The sequence below is a fragment of the Protomyctophum parallelum genome, assembly GCF_964188405.1.
Source record: "Protomyctophum parallelum genome assembly, chromosome: 13".
NCBI classification, from domain to species: Eukaryota; Metazoa; Chordata; class Actinopteri; order Myctophiformes; family Myctophidae; genus Protomyctophum; species Protomyctophum parallelum.
Genome location: NC_139708.1, coordinates 18056766 through 18075394, shown reverse-complemented (window position 1 = coordinate 18075394; position 18629 = coordinate 18056766). Strand labels below are relative to the sequence as shown.

Here is an 18629-nt window from a genome sequence, read left to right as displayed (position 1 = left end):
CGGTGGGTGGGTCAAGGTGTACATTAGTCTCAGACCCAGCCAAGCGATAACATTCTTCTGTGATCAGTGATCACATCAGAAGACACAATCTTCATTGGCTCATTGAGCTTCCTCGCTTGTTTATTTAATTAACCGGGGTTACCTTCGTAACCTATTGTTTATGTGTATATGCTTATGCTTACAGTATGCATGCTGCATGTAGGATATATATTAGCCAGACAACATTTATGTAGGTTCATATACTAAACACCTGAAACAATAATAGGTCAATTTGAACATTGTCAATAAAACCTCATGAAGACATTTTCTTTCTGTCCACAGACTTTCCGGCCCCAAGGTCCATCCATACCTCTTGTGCTTGATGTACTCAGGGAGGTCACTGTCGATCAGTTTACTCCACAAGAGCTGAAAGATACGCACTTCATACGGAAGTGGTTTCAACACAATCTTAAGCCTTTCCTCCCCCATGCATCTGGAGAGTTTCTGTCTTGTCTCAGCAGCAAAGACTTTAGCTGTGAAACCTACCAGACTTTGTAAGTGTAATTACATTGGGTGCTTAGTGCTTTTTCCATCCATATGCTTACCATGTATGTACTTTGTATCTGGTATTTATACCTGTTTACCTTTGCAGAGTGGCTGCTCTGGGTCATCAACCAGCTCTCGACAGGCACAAGATGCAGATGATCTATTCAGACTTCATTGCAGCCTATTTACATCGAAATGACACAGACGGTGCGTGTCCTTTTTGTTCTAAAATAGATCAACTAAACAAATTGCACATTCTATAGTTAACAGAAATGATCTTGACAAGTGAAATGAACCATTTGCTTGATGTGTTGTTCATTTCAGTTCCCGGTTGCATCAACAATTCACTCAGCATCACCTACTCACTACAATTAATCTTTGGACCTTTTATTCACCTTGTACCCCTTCCCGATCTCATGCAACTCCAGACAAATGTCTCAGTGGTAGGTACCACTTCACGCCCTCTGAATATATTGTGTTATGACATTGGCGTACTGCCGCGGGAGTAAACTGGCTTTTTGTCTATAAAATCTAGATGGATACCATAACCTTGCTTGGTCCAGAACAGTTGGCTCAAGTTGCTACCATTCCTGGGCAGCTGAAGGATCCTGGAGACGTCAATACTATTCTCAATCATGTGCCGTCCAGAGATCTTGCATCGTTCTTTGACGACTTCTCTCCTGTAGCAGAGGTACAGTAGATTGTCACTTCCAACTGGCCCCTGATGAACTTTACATAATAAAACATAATATATTTAGCAATGATCAATTTATCTCTCTGTTAACAATCACTATTTCAATATAATTGCTGATAGATAAGATAGTAATAATAAGATAGCAACGACTAAATAGAATGAATCACAGGAAACGCTATTGTCCGCACTTAGTAATTTACAAACATCTGGGGAAGACAGAACATGCTATGAAGAACGCCTAATTATTTAGATATTTTAATTGTTGGATAACTGTGATTTCGATATAAATATATCTGCAGTCAGGCAAAGTGTTGACTTGTAAGAATTATCCAGCGAGTTGAAAATGCGCAAGATTGCCTCTTACTGTCTTATGTGTGATTCAGATGTCAACATGTCCAGGGTTTTACGCCCTGGCCCATAACCCTTTGTGCAAGTGCATACTTGACATGTTGAGGTCATCCTGTCTGGAGGTGACTAAAGGAGGCCTTTGCCATCAAGGCCCCCAGACTCTGTAATAGCCTACCAGAGGACCTCATAAATCACTTAAAACCCCATTTCCACAAGAAGGCCTTTTTCTTCCACTAAAACAGCAAGCACTTGGTCAATTCATGTAATTTCATTGTGTCGCTGCCTTGCCTCTGTTTCTGACTTTAGTCATTGCAGTGTTGTTCAGCCAATAGTTTTTAACTGTAAAAGCACTATGTTATGAAACACTGTTACAAAAAGTGCTATACAAATACAGTGTATTATTAATTATGACACTGTCAATTGATGCTCGCAGAGACTCCCTCTACCAGCGTCTGTATACTCAGCCCTGCTGCAGCAGATCTTCACACGAGCCAACCTGTCAGATCTATCGATCAGCGACACTGTGGTGATGGTGTGGTTGGGGAAGAGACTCAGGCCATTGTTTGTGAACCTGACGATGGAACATGTGACACCGCTATTCAACATAGTTAGATATAGGTCCTGCAACACCAGCCAGCAAGTGTAAGTTTGTTTTAATAGTTTCAACCAGCCATTTCTTCGCAGGATGTCACAATTATTTTATTCCTGTTTACTAAAAGGAACTTGTTGGTAGACAACATAATGTCATCAATAAAGTTTCATGGTATCTGATCTTTTCAAATCCCACCCGCTGACACCATGCATCCCTCTGTTTTCACATTGAATAATTGTGGAATTTGTGGATGAATGCTTGTGTTTTTTCCTCAGGGTGGCTCTACTGAGTGGAATCCGGCCAAGCCTTTCCAGCAGCACACAGACTGAAATCCAACATCAAATCCTGAAGTCTCTCACAGGTACGTTTTATGAAATCTTATAGCTTCGCTAATATAACAGGCAGCATAATGGAAGCTAATATTTTCCAAACACACTCATGTTTCTGTCGTGCTTGTTGCAGTAAGTTAGTTAGGTAAAGTTAGCTTAAGTTGTGGCAAATCTGCAAAGAAAAATGCTTACCACTAGCTTTCTTCACAGATGTGTTCATAAAGGTGTCTACTATCACAGAAACATTTGTTCCAACCCAACTCCCGTGGGAAACTTTGTGACAGCTGCTGAAAGTTGGGGTACCATTAATTATCAACCAATATAGGGCAAAAAATTCAAATTTTCATTATACTTTAAGTAGCATGTGCCATGTGACATGTCAAACTAGGGGATTTTCAAGATTCTGAATCCATTCCAAGCATTCGTTTTGCATAAAATACACTAAAAACACAAAAAATTCCCATAGCCATCATCACAAATGTGATGAGGTCAGCACATTTGGGCACATTTGGGCAAGTGGCTATGGCCGAATTTAGCCCAATGAGTATTTTCGTGCAAAACTCATGCTTGGAATGGATTCAGCATCATGAAAAACCCCTAGTTTGACATGTCACATGCTGCTTAAAGTATAATGAAATTTGGAATTATTTGCCTTATATTGGTTGATAATGGTACCCCAACTTTCAGCAGCTGTCACAAAGTGTCCCAAGGGAGTTGGGTTGGAACAATTTTCTGTGATAGTAGACACAACTTTTAAGCACACATCTGTGAAGAAAGCTAATGGTAAGCATTTCTTTTGCAGATTTGACACAACTTAAGCTAACTTTACCTAACTAAGTACTAGAGATGCTGTGTGGGTAATTGTTCATTATTACATTATAACTCTGTTGTCTCTGGTCAGCACTGGCAATATTAACAGTGATTCATATAGAATCCTCTTGTTCACCACATGGGTCAGCCTGAAGATTAAAGTTTACGAGTTTCAATATTACCAGTTTGACAGTTTTGAGTGTACGATAGAGCTAGACCACGTGGTGTGGTGACTTTGTTGCCTGATGCTAATTCCAATTAAACAAGTTCTGTAAATTATTTTTATTGCCAGGTATGTTCGCATTTGTGAGGAATATACAGTAGTTTGCACATTACACTGACATTGTCAGTCAAGCAGTTCATTGCGACCGACTTCATTACTATGAAATTGTGCATTTCCCGTCAGTCAGTCAGTGCATTCCTCAAAATCCTCATACATGGGAAAGCCCCATATGGTGCCCAGGTCTTGTGACATCACATGACATCATCAGGGATATGATGGGCTTATGGGCCATATATGGGCTTACTGTATATGGAGATCCCTGATGTCATCAATATTGGCCAGAAACTCCTTAGATCTCCGTATATGGAGCTGACCTGTTCTGACATTCCATATTATGTTTATCCTTCCCCATCCATCCTTCCTCTTCGATGTCTCCCTTTTTACTGATACCTGTCCATTCAAACTCTATACGGGCCTGCCCCAAAGTTATTAGTCCAGCCGTGCCCGGCAGCCGGTGAAAACTAGAGTTCTCAACATGCCCGAAAATTAAGGCCAGGCCCTCATCAAACCCTGTACGCTCAAGAGAATGTCCCCACTACCACCCTTAGATCTCCATATATGGAGCTGACCTGTTCTTCCATTCCATATGTTGATCTGACCTCATCAAACCCTGTACACTCAAGACATGCTCCTTATATGGCCACTACAGAATTCATTCCATGTTGATCTGACCCCCGCCCCCCAAGCCAAAGCGCCAGCGCTCGCCCAGCAGTCAGCCGGCAACGAGGCGGATGCATGCACGAAAGGGCGAGGTCACTTCTCACCCTCAGGCGTCTTACTGGTTACTGTTTGTAACGCATACTGTACTGTATGTTTTTTTCTTCGCCCCACAGGATCAACTCCGTTACGTTGCTATGGAAGCAACAGCTTCATATTTTTCCTAAAGTCATCTTTCTATGACTTTCCATTGCCACATTTGACCAACATGCTAGCTCTGATTCCACCAGGGCGACAGCAAGAGGTATAAAGGTTTTCTTTGATATGTAATGTTTGATATGTAATGTACACTAAAATCCTCAGTGTCTGTTTATCCACAATGTACAGATGTAACCAAATGGACCCATATGGGTACAGAATTAAATGTACAAACCCTGTGTGTATAGCACTGGTCTAATCTGCACCATGTTGTTTGTCACAGCTGATCAGTACCATCCATCCGTCTGAGCTGGGCTCCTACCTCAGACAACCAGGCGTAGTGGACAATGGGACAGCGCTCTGCACGCTCTTCCGGGACTTCAAGCACATTATCGAGTTCTTGGACAGAGTAAGAAGGGCTCATTTATACGTTGTTTTACGAACATGTCACTACTTGGTCCAATCTTTTTTCCCCCTTCGCTCCTTCTCACGTCTCTTCTTCACAGTTCACAGCGCGATGCGTTGTGAGCTTGTAGATCGGCTATTTTCTGCAGATATTCACCCCAAAATAGGGATTGCTGCTTTGAGGATATCATTGTCAATGGATGTCTTCAACCATCAACTCCCTGACTGTACTGTTTTCTGCCAATCTTCACCCCAGCATAGGGATTTCTGCTTTAAAGGAGCATTCAGTGATTTGGGTGATGGGTAACAAGATTTGCACATGCACGCACTACAGTGGGGGAACACGGGACAGGCCAACAGCACACACACCAAGGCCCGCCCCCGCTCGATCATGATTGGTGGAAGGCCCCTCTCTATCCTGATTGGATGATGGCTGGGCCACCTGGCCAAAAACGAAACCTAAGGTTTTTTGACCCCCAGGGGTTAACTGGGGACAGGGAGGAACTCCTTATATGGTCAGCACACTCCACATAGTAAGGAGGATTATCACAACAAAACAAAAAAATAAGTGAAATCACTGAAATACCTTTAAGGAGATCATTGTCAAGGGCTGTCTTCGACCATGGACTCCCTGAATGCGCGGCATGTTTTCTAACATTGTTATATGACGACTGGTCTGGTTTCTCCCACAGGAGGAGCTCCCTAATGACAGGAAGAGCCTGGTTCTTCCCTGCGTTTGGCCTCTTGCTTTGAGCACGAGCGGCGAAGCCGAAGTGGACCGCTGGTTTGATAAAGGCTTGACAGACTACCTGCAATTCCTCAACGTGGATCTCCTCAACTCTTCTGATACGCTCAGTGCCTCCTGCGTCGCATTTAAAAAACTGTAAGCTTTCATTCATGCTGTTCAAATGGAATAGGCAATATGTGGGGAAATTGTTGCTTGATTATTGTATGTAGAGCCTGGATCGAAGAATGACAAGTGATTTCATTCCACAGTGTCTCCGTTCTGGGAAGGAATAACACCAACAGTTCCATCACACAAGATGATGCATACAACACTATAAAGACCTACCTGCAAACAAATGGTGCATAATTCATTTGAGTTATTTAACAAAACTGTAGCCTCGGAGACCACAGGCATTTCCTTTTCAACAAAACTGTGACTAAAATGAAATAGCTATTGAGAGACATATAGAGTAGACTGTAGTAAAGTGTTAATTCCTTTTAGTTATTTAACATAACTGTGACTAAAATGAAATGGCTATTGAGAGACATACATAGTAAAGTGTTCATTTAACTTTCATTTAGTCTGCAGATGTCGATGTGTAGTTACAACATTTTTGACAGATTAATATCTTGAACTTCTAGGTTCATCATCACCAAAATGCTTCAATAAAACGGATCCTATGCTGAACTCCACTGACTGGTTTGCACGCTACATTGGCACATTCATAAACCATGTGACGGTCGATGACCTTGAATCATTTGCTCCAGAGTCTGTGGTATGTAATTGTACACATATGTACAGCAGTAACTATAACTATAACTTGAGACATAGGTATCCTTTTGTTAGTACATTGTACATGTGCTACAGTATCAGTGTGTAATCTTACAAAGTGTGCCATGTTGTTGCAGCTACAAGGCTTCGCTGTGAACCCTGCAAACATTGAGCTGTTTACGTCGAATGGCGTTCCTCAGACTGTGATAGACCGCTACACAGAAATGATCTATTTGGAGAATCCTAATTTCAACCCACTTCGGTGAGTTCTGATTAAAGTCCATCATTGCACCATACACAGTCAAATCATCAGTGAGGTCTATTTGGGTAACTTTTTAACACTTAAAAAGTAGAATTATTAGTTTTGCAAATGGCTAATTCAGTCATGTTATTGACTTATATCTTGTTGTAATTTCCTCCTAATTTGGGTTTGATCTTCTATAGGCTTCCATCCACACTCCAATGCGTTGTTCCAGCCTCAGTCTACACTGCCCTGAGTGAGGCTCAGGGTGTCACTCTTCTGGGAATCCTAATCAAGTCATGCACAGATTTAGACCCTGCGGTGAGTTGCCTACATTTATTAGACAACAAACAGATATAATTGCTAATCGGGCTGTCACAGTGGCTGTCACTTTTGCACCTACTGCTACTCATAGTCACACACATAGGTTAACAGGTTAACACACACATAGGTTAACAGTTTAACACGGACATTGCTGTTCCTTGGAGTGGTTGCACCACTCAAAAATGAAGTATTGCTTCCAGCACCTCCTGACCTTCTCTGCACGCCCACTAGGGGGCTGTACCGCCCCACTGATAAACACTAGAGTTAGGATCATTGTATTACTGATGTGCTTTACTTTACAGGTCTCATCTGCCCTCACATCAAATGTCCAAACGGTCACCGTGGCTACGATCAGTACTTTGGGTCAGGCCAGTACAGGATTATCGCCAGCCCAGATCACTGCCATGCCTCCATCCGTGATCGTGCAGTCTCTACCAACACTTCAGAGTGTATCGGGATGGAGCTTCGGCCAAGCTTCTACTATCATACAAGCCCTGGTCACTGGAAACTACGAGGTATAGCCACTGTTCAGCCTCATTTGTGCTTTAAGTATTGTGAAGATACATCTCTGGCTTGATTCGATTTTTCATTCAATTTGAATTAAAACAATTCATAATGTGAAATGTTCTCTCAGTTCAACACAGCTAGCAATTTGCTCAGCCTCGGCTCTTTGGTCAGTGGACTATCTACACAAATGGTATCTTCCATCCCACGGCTGGAGGTGCTCACAACTGCTACCAATGCAACATTCATCACTAACATGCTGAGTGCACCACAGATTGTGCAACAGATTTATGTTAATCAGGTACAGCTAAGTAGTTAATTGTTTGTTGTTTTTTTGTCATTGCATTGAGCTTTTCTTTTACCATTTCGAATAGTGTCCCAAAACCAATCTCATTGACCTTTTCCTTTGGAATTTAGATCATTCAAGTCAACTCTGCACCACAACACTTGTTAGACACGGTTCCAGATGACATGGCCTTCCATATTCCCAGACAACATTTTTCTTCTTTCACGTCAAGTTCATTGTCCCAACAAATCCTTACAAAATTTAACAAGAAGAAATGGAAACGCCAACAGGTAAAGCTTATTTATTTGATTTTAAAGCCAGTAGCTGATGCCCCAAATTCCGTTTTGATCTATATGATTATCTACTTTCATTGTTCTGACTTCTGATTCTTATTTGTGCATTTGTTACAGGCAGTGTTGTTTTTTGGCGTAGTTGCAAATGGATTTGATGAGCCTGATGAGTAAGTGTAACATCGGCATATTGATGTTCACTCATAGATTATATTAAAAAGAAATGATACACCGTCACGCTGATCATTAAGACTTTTAATCTCAGTGACCGTAATAACATTAGACGCCCATGTGTTTTATTGTAGCCTTTCTAACGAAGTGCTGCAAGGATTCACCTGTAGCCGAATTCAGACTTTCTCCAAAAAAAAGATAAGGCGTCTGATTAAGGCTTGCAGGAGGAGGTCTAGGCGTCGGAGGGTAATTCTCAAGGAAACACAGGTAAATGTATATGTTAAGTTAACCACATGAAGGGCCCTATCTTGTGCCACCCAATTTTTCACTATTTTGAAAAACATTTTAAAATAGTTTAACTAGCCGATCTACATTGACTCGTAGATCGGCTATTTGAACTAGAGCGGTGCCCGTGGGGCCTCCACAGCGGCGCCCGTTGGGCACTGACCTACTTGGAACGATGCAAGTTGGAAATGCATGAAGTCGGTGGGGCGAACGGTTCTCGAGTTACGTGGATTACACACAGACAGACGTACAGAGACTTGGAGCATTTATAGATAGATTTTAAATTTAAAGGGTTTTTCAAAATAAAATGGTAAATGGTAAATGGTGCATTTATATAGCACCTTTATCCAAGGTGCTTTACAGAGATTGTGCATTACATTCACCCATTCACACACACATTCATACACCGATGGCAGCGGAAACCATGCAAGGCACCAACTAGCACATCGGGAGCAATTAGGGGTTTAGTATCTTGCTCAAGGACACTTCGACAGTAACTCTGGGGGAGCCCGGGTTTGAACTGGCAACCTTACGGTTACCATCCAGGCACTCTACTCCTGAGCCACCACCGCCCCGTGAGAAATGGCAAATACTTTTAGCGGTAAGGGCCCTGGCCCTAAGGGGTGGTGCAAGATATATGTCGAAATCTAGTATTCGGCCCAAATAGCCAATCAATTAGCTCACAACCCATCTCAACGCATTGATGAATATGATGATTTTCAGCTAATATAATCAGTGTAGCGGGGCTACATTAGTATTGACCACTGTGGAACTCCGGGAAACTGGCTTATGCCGTAGGACGTAGGGTATAAGTGGTTAAAATGTTAATATGCTTTGTCTTGCAGCTGACTTGCATGTATAACAACATCAAGAAGGAAAAGCCTCAGGACTTTTCCAACTACCCCTCAGATATGTTGTTGTACCAAAAGTGAGTGTGTGACTGTACTGTTTTGTTATTGACATTAATTTCAAAACATGTCAAGCGGAATTGTATGTAAGACATGCATGTGTAATTCTGTATGTATGCACCAACACAGCTATGACTATGTCGAAAAAGCCAACTGCAAGTCCTTCTTTAGAGCAACGGGACATGCAGACTTTGATGTCTTGTCCAGCACTTTGAGTGGGAAGAAAGCTACTCTGTTGACGAATGCCATCAGCTGCTTGGTGAGTTCTATCAGAAATGAGTCAACATGTGGTGAATATATGAAATATCAAGTCAATAATTATGTGAGCAATGCATGCTCACATATTGATGAGGCAGAGGTGTAGGTGGATATGTCTATAAATGTTATGTTTATATACTGTATCTAATCATCTAGCATTGATCATAGACCAGTACAGTATTTATGAATATTGCGACCCCTTATATATTTCCATTGTCACATACAAATTAATTAAAGCTACACTATATAACTTTCCTCTTCTACCCCGGATTTGATGTGTCAGATCCAACATGCCCTTTGACACAATCAACCACCCCCATTATACGTATGTTGTATTGTATTGACATACTCTACCATACAGACATCTGTATATTTTGGACATTTTCGTTACAAGAAAATAAAGTTATTTAGTGCCGCTTTAATGAAAATGTTTTAGTTGAGTATTATGCTATTGGTGACTATGAGGCTTCATCCCTTGTGAGCAGGAACGTAACCTCTGTCCATCATTTGATGTTTCACACAGGGCATAAGTGGAACAAACATCAGCCAAGAGAATGTGGATGTAATTGGATCCATGTCTTGTAATTTGGATCAAAACTTCATTCAGAATTCAGACTCTTCAATCCTGGAAAAACTTAAGGACTGCAATGATCTGTCTGATCAGCAGATTGTAGCCATTGAGAACAGACTCATAAATGGCGAGACCAAGTATGGGTAGGTACAATTGATTTTGTATGTATTGTCTCCGCCAGGCCGAAGGTATGGCCGAGACTATGTTTTGCACCCTCTCTGTCCGTCCGTCCGTGTGTCTGTCCGTTTGTCCGTCCGTCTGCGGATACCTAATAGCCCGATCGATGTGAATACGTGCATGTGCGCACACACTCCCTGGATGCCAGAGCAGAACCCCTTTCCTTTTCCATTGGCCTGTTATAGTGCCACCAGGACAATTTTTGCAAAACATTTTCTTTTATATTACTGTTTTTTTTAAATAATTTAGATTTTGTCCAAACATAATTTTCATCTGACCACTGGCCAGTTTCGCCGTTTTTTCACCATATGCTTTCAACTACGCGCCCCTATCAGTTGGGAGCTGTATGCACTCTGATAATTATAACTCATTATAACTCATGAAGGATGAGCGTCATGTGAACCATCAATGTGCAAGATGTAGAGTTGTTTTGACTTCTAAGCTGTCTATCATGTGTTTTTCAGACATCCTACAACATGGAACGTAAACACTCTACTGGGCCTAGATCCTCTGCCACTGTACTTGAGAGAAAACTTCTGGAGAAGATTTAATAAGGTTTATGATTGCTATTTATTTATAATTGCTATTTATGCTCTTTCATTTTTCTATTTATTTTTTTGTCTTTCTATCTTGCAACTCTGTTTTAAAATGTGCTATACAATCTATACTATCCTGTTGATTAACAGCGAAACACACGGAAATTCTTGAAGAAGTTCTTGAGAAAACAACGAAAAAACAAAAGAAGGAAGAAGAGGCTGGGGAAATTGTTGAAGGAACTGAGGAAGGCGTTAAGATCAAAACGAGAAACTGGTAGGCGATCATTTTGTAATGTTTCCCTTTCTTTATTATTTGTAGGCAATGAATGCTTCACTGTTACTTGAATAAGGCAGCTTGAAAAATATCTCTATCCTATATTTGTTTTTTTTGTTTAGTCAGTGGATGTCCAGACACATTGGGCAACATCACTAAAGTTACAATAAGCGAGGAAGCATTCCCGTACGGATATGATGCCACCACGTTCAATGACTGTCTGAGCGCCAACGTAATACAAGAGAACTTGGCAGAACTCGCCGAGAAAGTCGAAGAGGACGAGTTCAAAACTATCATTCTAGAGAAGTTACACAAGGTAAAGATCATAAAACAATGGTTAATTGATTCGCTTGCTTTTGAGTCACCTAGTGGCCTCCAGTAGTACAGTTCTACACAGTAGCTACCAAAGCCCTCCCTCTCTCTGTTGCATAAATCTGTTCTTGGTGAACATACCATTTCACTGGTTGACAAAAGATAATTATTTATTGAATGTTATGTTTTCCAGGCATTTCCTCGTGGCCTCTCAGACAAGGACACACAACTGCTCGGCTCGGTTTCTCGTATGGCCTCTGTTGAACAAATCCAGCAATGGAACGTCACAGAGTTGGACACACTGGCTGCACTGATGGACTCCTCTGATGGAGAATGGGACTCGTCTAAAGTATGAACACGAACGCAGCCACTGAAAAACTGCACTGTAAAACCCAGAGTCTTCATTTTACTCTGATGGTGTACAAATGGACACAGCATTTTACACACATCGCAACTTTGCACACATTTTGATTATAATTGTTTCGCTATTTTACTCTAGTACATTGAAGGATATTGATGTATATTATATAAATACATCCCCCCCAAAAAATAACAAAATAAAAGTTTACACAGACATTTGCACTCAAAGGTCCACAATGGAAATAATCTCAAGTTTAATTTTATTTGGATTCTTTTGATGGACCAAACATGGTCCTGCAATATGCATTTATGTCGATACAACAAATATCAATCAGATATTTGTAGGCTGGCAATTTTAATAAATGTACAATTATATTATTATTTGTATTTATTGTTTCAGAGCAAGGTCATCATCAGCAAGTATCTGAGTGTTTCCGGTAACAGCCTCGGCTCCAGCGAACTCAGCGCTGTCGGAGGACCAAACCTGTGCTCCCTGGACGTCGGTGTGTTACAAGGCATCAACAACGGCAGTCTCAAGTAAGGACACTTCATGGCTTTATTTACAGTGGTGTAAAGTAGCTTACATTTGTAAAGTGCATACATGTACTGTAGCCTACTGTATAATTCTGAGGTATTTTACTTCACTTCAATATTTCCAATTCCCACAATGCGTCTCATTGTGAGCTTGTAGATTTGCTTTTTTCAAAAGATGTGTATACATTTGAAAACTTGAAATGAGAATTATGCATAACGAGTACTTTTACTTTTGGTACTTTAAGTACATTTTGATGCCAATACTTTAGTAGTCCATGCCTAAAATTAGATTAATATGTTCCATTAATGTCCAATGCCAAAAACTCAATTAAATAGTTGATCGCCATTATTTCTTATTTGTATGACAATTAATGTTGAATTTTAAAGGTTAATGTAATCTTGACAGCCGTAGGCTGCACTTGATGTGTCAACCAGAATCTCCACCTCTCTGTTGCCATAGAATGGAAGTGAAAGGAACGTGCCTGTTTCACTATTTTCACCCTGCCATGTTTTTACCCTAATCCCTGTTGATGAACCTGAAAACAAACTACAAAATCAACCTAGGGTTTCGTCTCGCTTATAGTGGGTGTTGTGGTATTCTAAGGCTTGAGGATGGTAAACCAAAAATCCCAATAGTCTATTTTTGCATAACAAAACAGTGTATTTTGTACTCAACAGAAATGCAGATGCATTGGATATCACAAACTGCTCATCTGACCACAAGGAGGCGCTGTTTGCCGTGGCCAAAACTGCTTTCCCACTCGCCTCTACAACTACAAGAGCTGAGACAGATGTGTTGTCATCCTATCAGTTGCTGGAATCATATTTGCGTATGATTTTTTAATCATCATAATTTCTAATGTGTTTAACTTTATCTGCAATGTTACGTATGTGTTTGCTAAGTACACGCATGAAGCAAACTATAGGTTACTTTAGTAACCCCAGTTATTAAAACGACTGAGCGAGGTGAATCGCCCTATGGGGAGTGCCATCTCTGGCACGAACACACAGAATTAAACCATATACTTCACGAACAATTTCATTGGTCGGGACTTCTGCCCGCCCATGGCATGATGATCACCCCTCCCACCGGGGTGATAACGTACCCATCATGCCATACGGGTCATTCCATGTTAACCAGATTGGCTTCTGCTTAGTTAAGTCAGAAGGGTAGTCTTTCGGGCGATTCACCTCGCTCAGTCATTTTAATAACTGGGGTTACTAAAGTAACCTATAGTTATTATAAACTCCTTCACTCAGTGAATCGCCCTATGGGGAAATATAAACTCCCGTATAGCTACCTACCAGTTGAACAAGTCCCAACCAACGTCACATTGCAGACGGCACCACATCCAAGTTATAGTACGTGGCGAAGGTCGAAGGGGACGACCAGCTCGCCGCTGTACAGACATCCTGAATGGGGACACCCTTATCGAGCGCCCAGGATGCAGACATACCCCTACTAGTAGAGTGAGCCCTCAAGCCCCCTGGGGGCTCCACTCCTTTCTTGGCGTATGCCAAACGAATGGCTTCCACAATCCATTGTGAAAGTCTTACCTTCGTTATCGGTTTTCCCTTACTTTGGGAACCCCATGACACGAACAGTTGATCCCCATTCCTGAAAGGAGCAGTTCTGTCCACATAGTGTCTCAGCGCTCTGACCAGGCATAGGCAATTCAACCTCCTATCCTCCATAGAGGAGAAAGGTGGCGGGTGAAATGCCATCAGATCGACCTTTAGTGTGAGGAACTTCAAGTCCACTGTCCCCAGTGGCTCGAAGGGGCCCTGTGAAAGGGCGTCCAGTACCAGAGTCAGGTCCCAGGACGAGACCAGAGATCTAGAAACTGGACAGGCTCGCCTAACGCCCGCCATGAAACGACGGACTAGCAGGTTCTCACCTACTGTCTTGCCGTCTACCCCCACGTGGTATGCCAAAATGGCCGCCAGGTTGACCTTCACTGAGGATTGGCCTAGGCCTCTGTCCAGGAATTCCTGCAAGAAGGTCAGAACGTGCCTCACTGAAGCCTGAAACGGGATAACCCGTACAGGTCTGGCCGCACACCAACGTTCGAACACGGTCCAGGCCGTGTTGTATCGTTGTCTAGTAGACAGGGTTCTCGCCCCTAGAATCGTCGTGATGACGTTCGGGGGCAGGCCTTCGGCATCCAAGGGTCAAGGGTGCGCCAACACATCCATGCCCAGAGTCGGGGACCCTGTCAGGGAGAAGAAGTACTGACACTTCGTGTTCCCTTCTGATGCGAACAGGTCCGCCACCGGCATGCCGTACCTGACCCATATCTGAGCTGCTACTTCCTTGTGCAGTGACCATTCGTGGTAGCGGAGTGGACCTCTGGACAACAGGTCGGCTCCTGTGTTCAGGAGTCCTGGTACATGGCAGGCCGTGACTGACAGCAGATGCTCGTGGCACCATGTCAGGAGCCTGTGTGCAGTCGTAGGGATTTGAGCCCTCCCTGCTTGTTGATATAGCACATTGTTGTGGTGTTGTCGGTTCGAACCAGAACGTGACACCCCTGGATAAGCGGTTTGAAGTGCGCCGCAGGGCAAGGTAGACCGCCAGGAGCTCCAGATAGTTGATGTGTGCACATCTCATGGCCCCGTGCCACACTCCTCTGGCCGCCCTGCCATCGTGGGTAGCCCCCCACCCCGACATGCTGGCGTCCGTGGTGACGATCTTCCTGGTAAGGGTCTGTCCCAGGGGAACACCCTCCACCAGGACACATCTGTTCGACCACCACTTCAGGGCGAGTACACAGCCTGCAGACACCGTCACTCGCCGTGACACGGCGTGACAGGCACCTGGTGGGCACACCTAGAGACCTTATCCATCTCTGGAAAGGTCTCATGTGCAGCCTGCCCAGCCGTACTAGGGAGATGGCCGATGCCATGAGCCCGGCCATCCTTAGGCAGGTTCGGAACGGGACCCTCTGTCCCGTCCTGATCAAAACCCGGGTCGTCCAAGTTGGCATCGCCGTGGGCGATGCGGGCCTCAACCCGCTGAAGACGCCGCTGCTTCCGCCGGAAGGAAAGGGGAAGACAGCATGGACAGAAGCCCGGAGCAAGGATGGCCTGGCAAAGATGTTCGGGGCCCAGGCAAAAGGCACAGCTTGTGTGGAGGTCATCTACAGCCAGAAGGTTGGAGCATGACCTGTGGAGACAGACCCTCTGTGGAGTAGCTGCTAGACTACTAGCCTTGGTGCTAGTGGATGCTGGGTTCTTGTCAGTATCCATGCTAACTAGAGTGGAGTTTTCACAAACACTCAAGATAGCAGGAAAAAAAAAACAACCACAGGCTCTTGCTAGTTAGAGTGGAGTTTACACAGAGCACTCAAAAATAGCAGAGAAATTACTAGAACCTTGGTTACTTTCGTAACTAGCAGGGAAAGTACTAGAACTAGAGTTACTTTCGTAACTACTAGGACCGTGGTTACTATCCGCGGGTCGTCACGTGGGTTATTGTTTACACTAATAAGCCCAGTGGTGAGGCCTCGTCTTTCGGCGATGGCCTGGTAAAATGCGCTCCGGTTTTTACCTCGGGAACGTGTAAAAGCGCCGGAGGCGGAGAGTAGCTTCGGCGGCGAGTTAACTAACGACTTTCGGCGGCAAGTTAACAAGGCTAGGCCGCGTCGACGTTGTGTATTCAGCCGCGCGGAGCGTAGCGGCGAGTTAGCTAGCGTCTTTCGGCGTCAAGCTAACAAGGCAGGGCCGCGTCTAAGGCTCGTTGTGTAGGCGAGTGCAAGCTAGCAGGCAATCCGGTCTTACGGCGCGGGAGGAGGCTAACGTTGTGTACTAGCGAGGCTAAGTGGCGTCTCTCGGCGCGGCACCAGTGATCTAAAGCTAGCCGAAGAGGGCCGCTAGCTAGAGCTAGTGACCGGAGGGAGGAAGCTGGCTTAGCGGGCTAACAAACTCAACACTGCACAAGACCTTTGTTACGCTTATCAGTGGCCGGTAAACACTTACGTGGTCTTTTGCAAGAGACGTGTCGTCGTGAAGAGGGCTACCGGAGGGTTTGCAGAACACTGTGAATCTCTTGGTACAATACGGTGAGATACGGTTTCAACAGGTAATAACAAACGGGTAGCGTGGCTTAACGTGCGTTCAGCAAGCAGAAGACAATCGGAATGACCCGTATGGCATGATGGGTACGTTATCACCCCGGTGGGAGGGGTGATCATCATGCCATGGGCGGGTAGAAGTCCCGACCAATGAAATTGTTCGTGAAGTATATGGTTTAATTCTGTGTGTTCGTGCCAGAGATGGCACTCCCCATAGGGCGATTCACTGAGTGAAGGAGTTTATAATAACCACATACATTCAAATCAACTTTAATTTTCATTTCATTGACTTACAATTCAGGGGAGAGTTAGTATAGATATATCCAGTAAGAAAGGTAAAATGCCCATATTTGTAACCAACCTTTATGCCTTTTTTCCTAGCTGGTGCTGATAGTGCCGTCGTAAAAAGCCTGTCTTCCGCCAATGTCAGCATGAGTATGGATACGTTCCTGAGTTTGAATCCACTTGTCATCGTGGTATGTGCTACGTTTTTCCTTCCCACCATTATGTACTACAGCTACATCATCAAGCACCTCTCACGTAACCTTCTTTGATGTATTATTTTATCATTATTTGAATAGGATCTCACAGTGAGCGAGGTGCAAGGTCTACTTGGTAATAACATCGATGACCTGAAGACCTATGAGAGCCACAGCAGTGTGCAGGAATGGACGAGTAGACAGCTGCAGACTGACCTCGACACACTGGGCCTCAATATGACCGGAGGAATCACTTCAAATGTCGCAGTGACAACAAACACAACCGCCACTGGAACGGACACAACCACCACCACCACCACCACAACAGCAGCAACAGTGGCCACCTCAGCCTCGTGTAAGTTGCGACAGATGCCTAACACCTAAGGCTTCACTCACACCTGCACAACAGAAGTCACATGGTTTGACACAACATTTTTGTTACCCTCCCCACCCTACCCTAAACCCTCTGCTTCCCTTTCAGGTCAATGCAAAGCAACATCCCTATTGATCGTCGTTGTCTTCATGTTCATCCAAATGCAAGCATGTGAATGGATTGTAGAAATACCATTCTTTTCACTAACTATGTAATGTAATGATGTTTCTGAATGGCCACATCCCTTTTTTTGTGCGAAACTGGATTTATTTAAATTGTTTTCCTTCTCTGTAAATTCCAATTCAAAGTTCACAATCCATGCCAGTACATTACAATAGGTGCAGACCAGGTGCCAGCGTTTCTATTGTAAAAACAAAAAGACGGAAAATTACGTCCTGGCACAGGGGGTTATAGTGCTTAAAACGTAACCTCAACAGGTTACGTTTTTTTCCTTGTCTTGGATTGGGTTAAAACTCTGGTATATATCTCATATAGACAAACGCTGATGCCATGCTGCTATTGGCTCTATTGTTATTATTGCTAATCACACTTAATTCAATGTTAAATTATAGAATGAATCTATAATCGGAGGAAGTAATCAGACACGTGCATGGTTGACCGGGGCATACAGTATATTTTATACATAGCATATATATATATATATATATATATGTCGGCACTGCTCAAAGTTTTTAATGATCTTTTAATTTCCACAGATAATGGTGACACTGTAATTATTTTACTCTTAGATTTAACTGCTGCTTTTGACACATTAGACTATAATATTTTAATATCACGCCTGGAGCACAGTGTAGGTATCAGGGATACCGCCCTAGACTGGTTCAAATCATACCTATGCAATAGATCCTTCTCAGTTAAATTTGGTCATCATACTTCTTCCGCCCCCCTGTCATCTGGAGTACCCCAAGGTTCAATTATTGGCCCCATCCTGTTTTCGCTATATCTTCTCCCCCTAGGACTCATCTTAAAAAAACACAGAATCTCCTATCACCTTTACGCAGATGACTCCCAAATATACATGCCCCTAAATAGAGATAGCAACAGCCCCCTATCCCCTCTCCTTGATTGTTTAAAAGATATTAAAGCCTGGATGGCCCTATTTTTTCTTTAATATAAATGAAAGCAAAACTGAGGTGATAATGTTCGGACCAAGTGTCATCAACACTCCTCCCTTAGACCTGGGCCCACTTCAACCCTTTGTGGTTTCCATGGTCCATGGTCTCCAATTTAGGAGTTAAAATGGATAATGCTTTTAAACTTGATAAACAAATAAATGCTGTGGTTAGATCTAGTTTTTATCATTTGAGGCTTTT

General features: G+C 43.2%; 1 protein-coding gene across 1 annotated transcript; it reads left to right on the top strand.

Moving 5' to 3' along the window:
* Positions 1 to 637: 637 nt before the first annotated feature.
* Positions 638 to 18386, top strand: LOC310868777 (uncharacterized protein). The gene is made up of 29 exons (XM_083779243.1): positions 638 to 732; positions 850 to 968; positions 1061 to 1216; positions 2001 to 2209; positions 2435 to 2520; positions 4415 to 4542; positions 4720 to 4845; positions 5534 to 5724; positions 5838 to 5926; positions 6210 to 6343; positions 6477 to 6601; positions 6784 to 6901; positions 7207 to 7419; positions 7539 to 7709; positions 7826 to 7984; positions 8105 to 8154; positions 8290 to 8422; positions 9286 to 9368; positions 9478 to 9607; positions 10130 to 10320; positions 10819 to 10909; positions 11041 to 11164; positions 11287 to 11480; positions 11670 to 11825; positions 12237 to 12373; positions 13049 to 13200; positions 16825 to 16919; positions 17025 to 17277; positions 17404 to 18386. Exons 1-29 carry the CDS (start codon positions 675 to 677, stop codon positions 17508 to 17510), a joined length of 3978 nt encoding a protein of 1325 aa, XP_083635369.1. The 5' UTR covers positions 638 to 674; the 3' UTR covers positions 17511 to 18386.
* Positions 18387 to 18629: the final 243 nt, after the last annotated feature.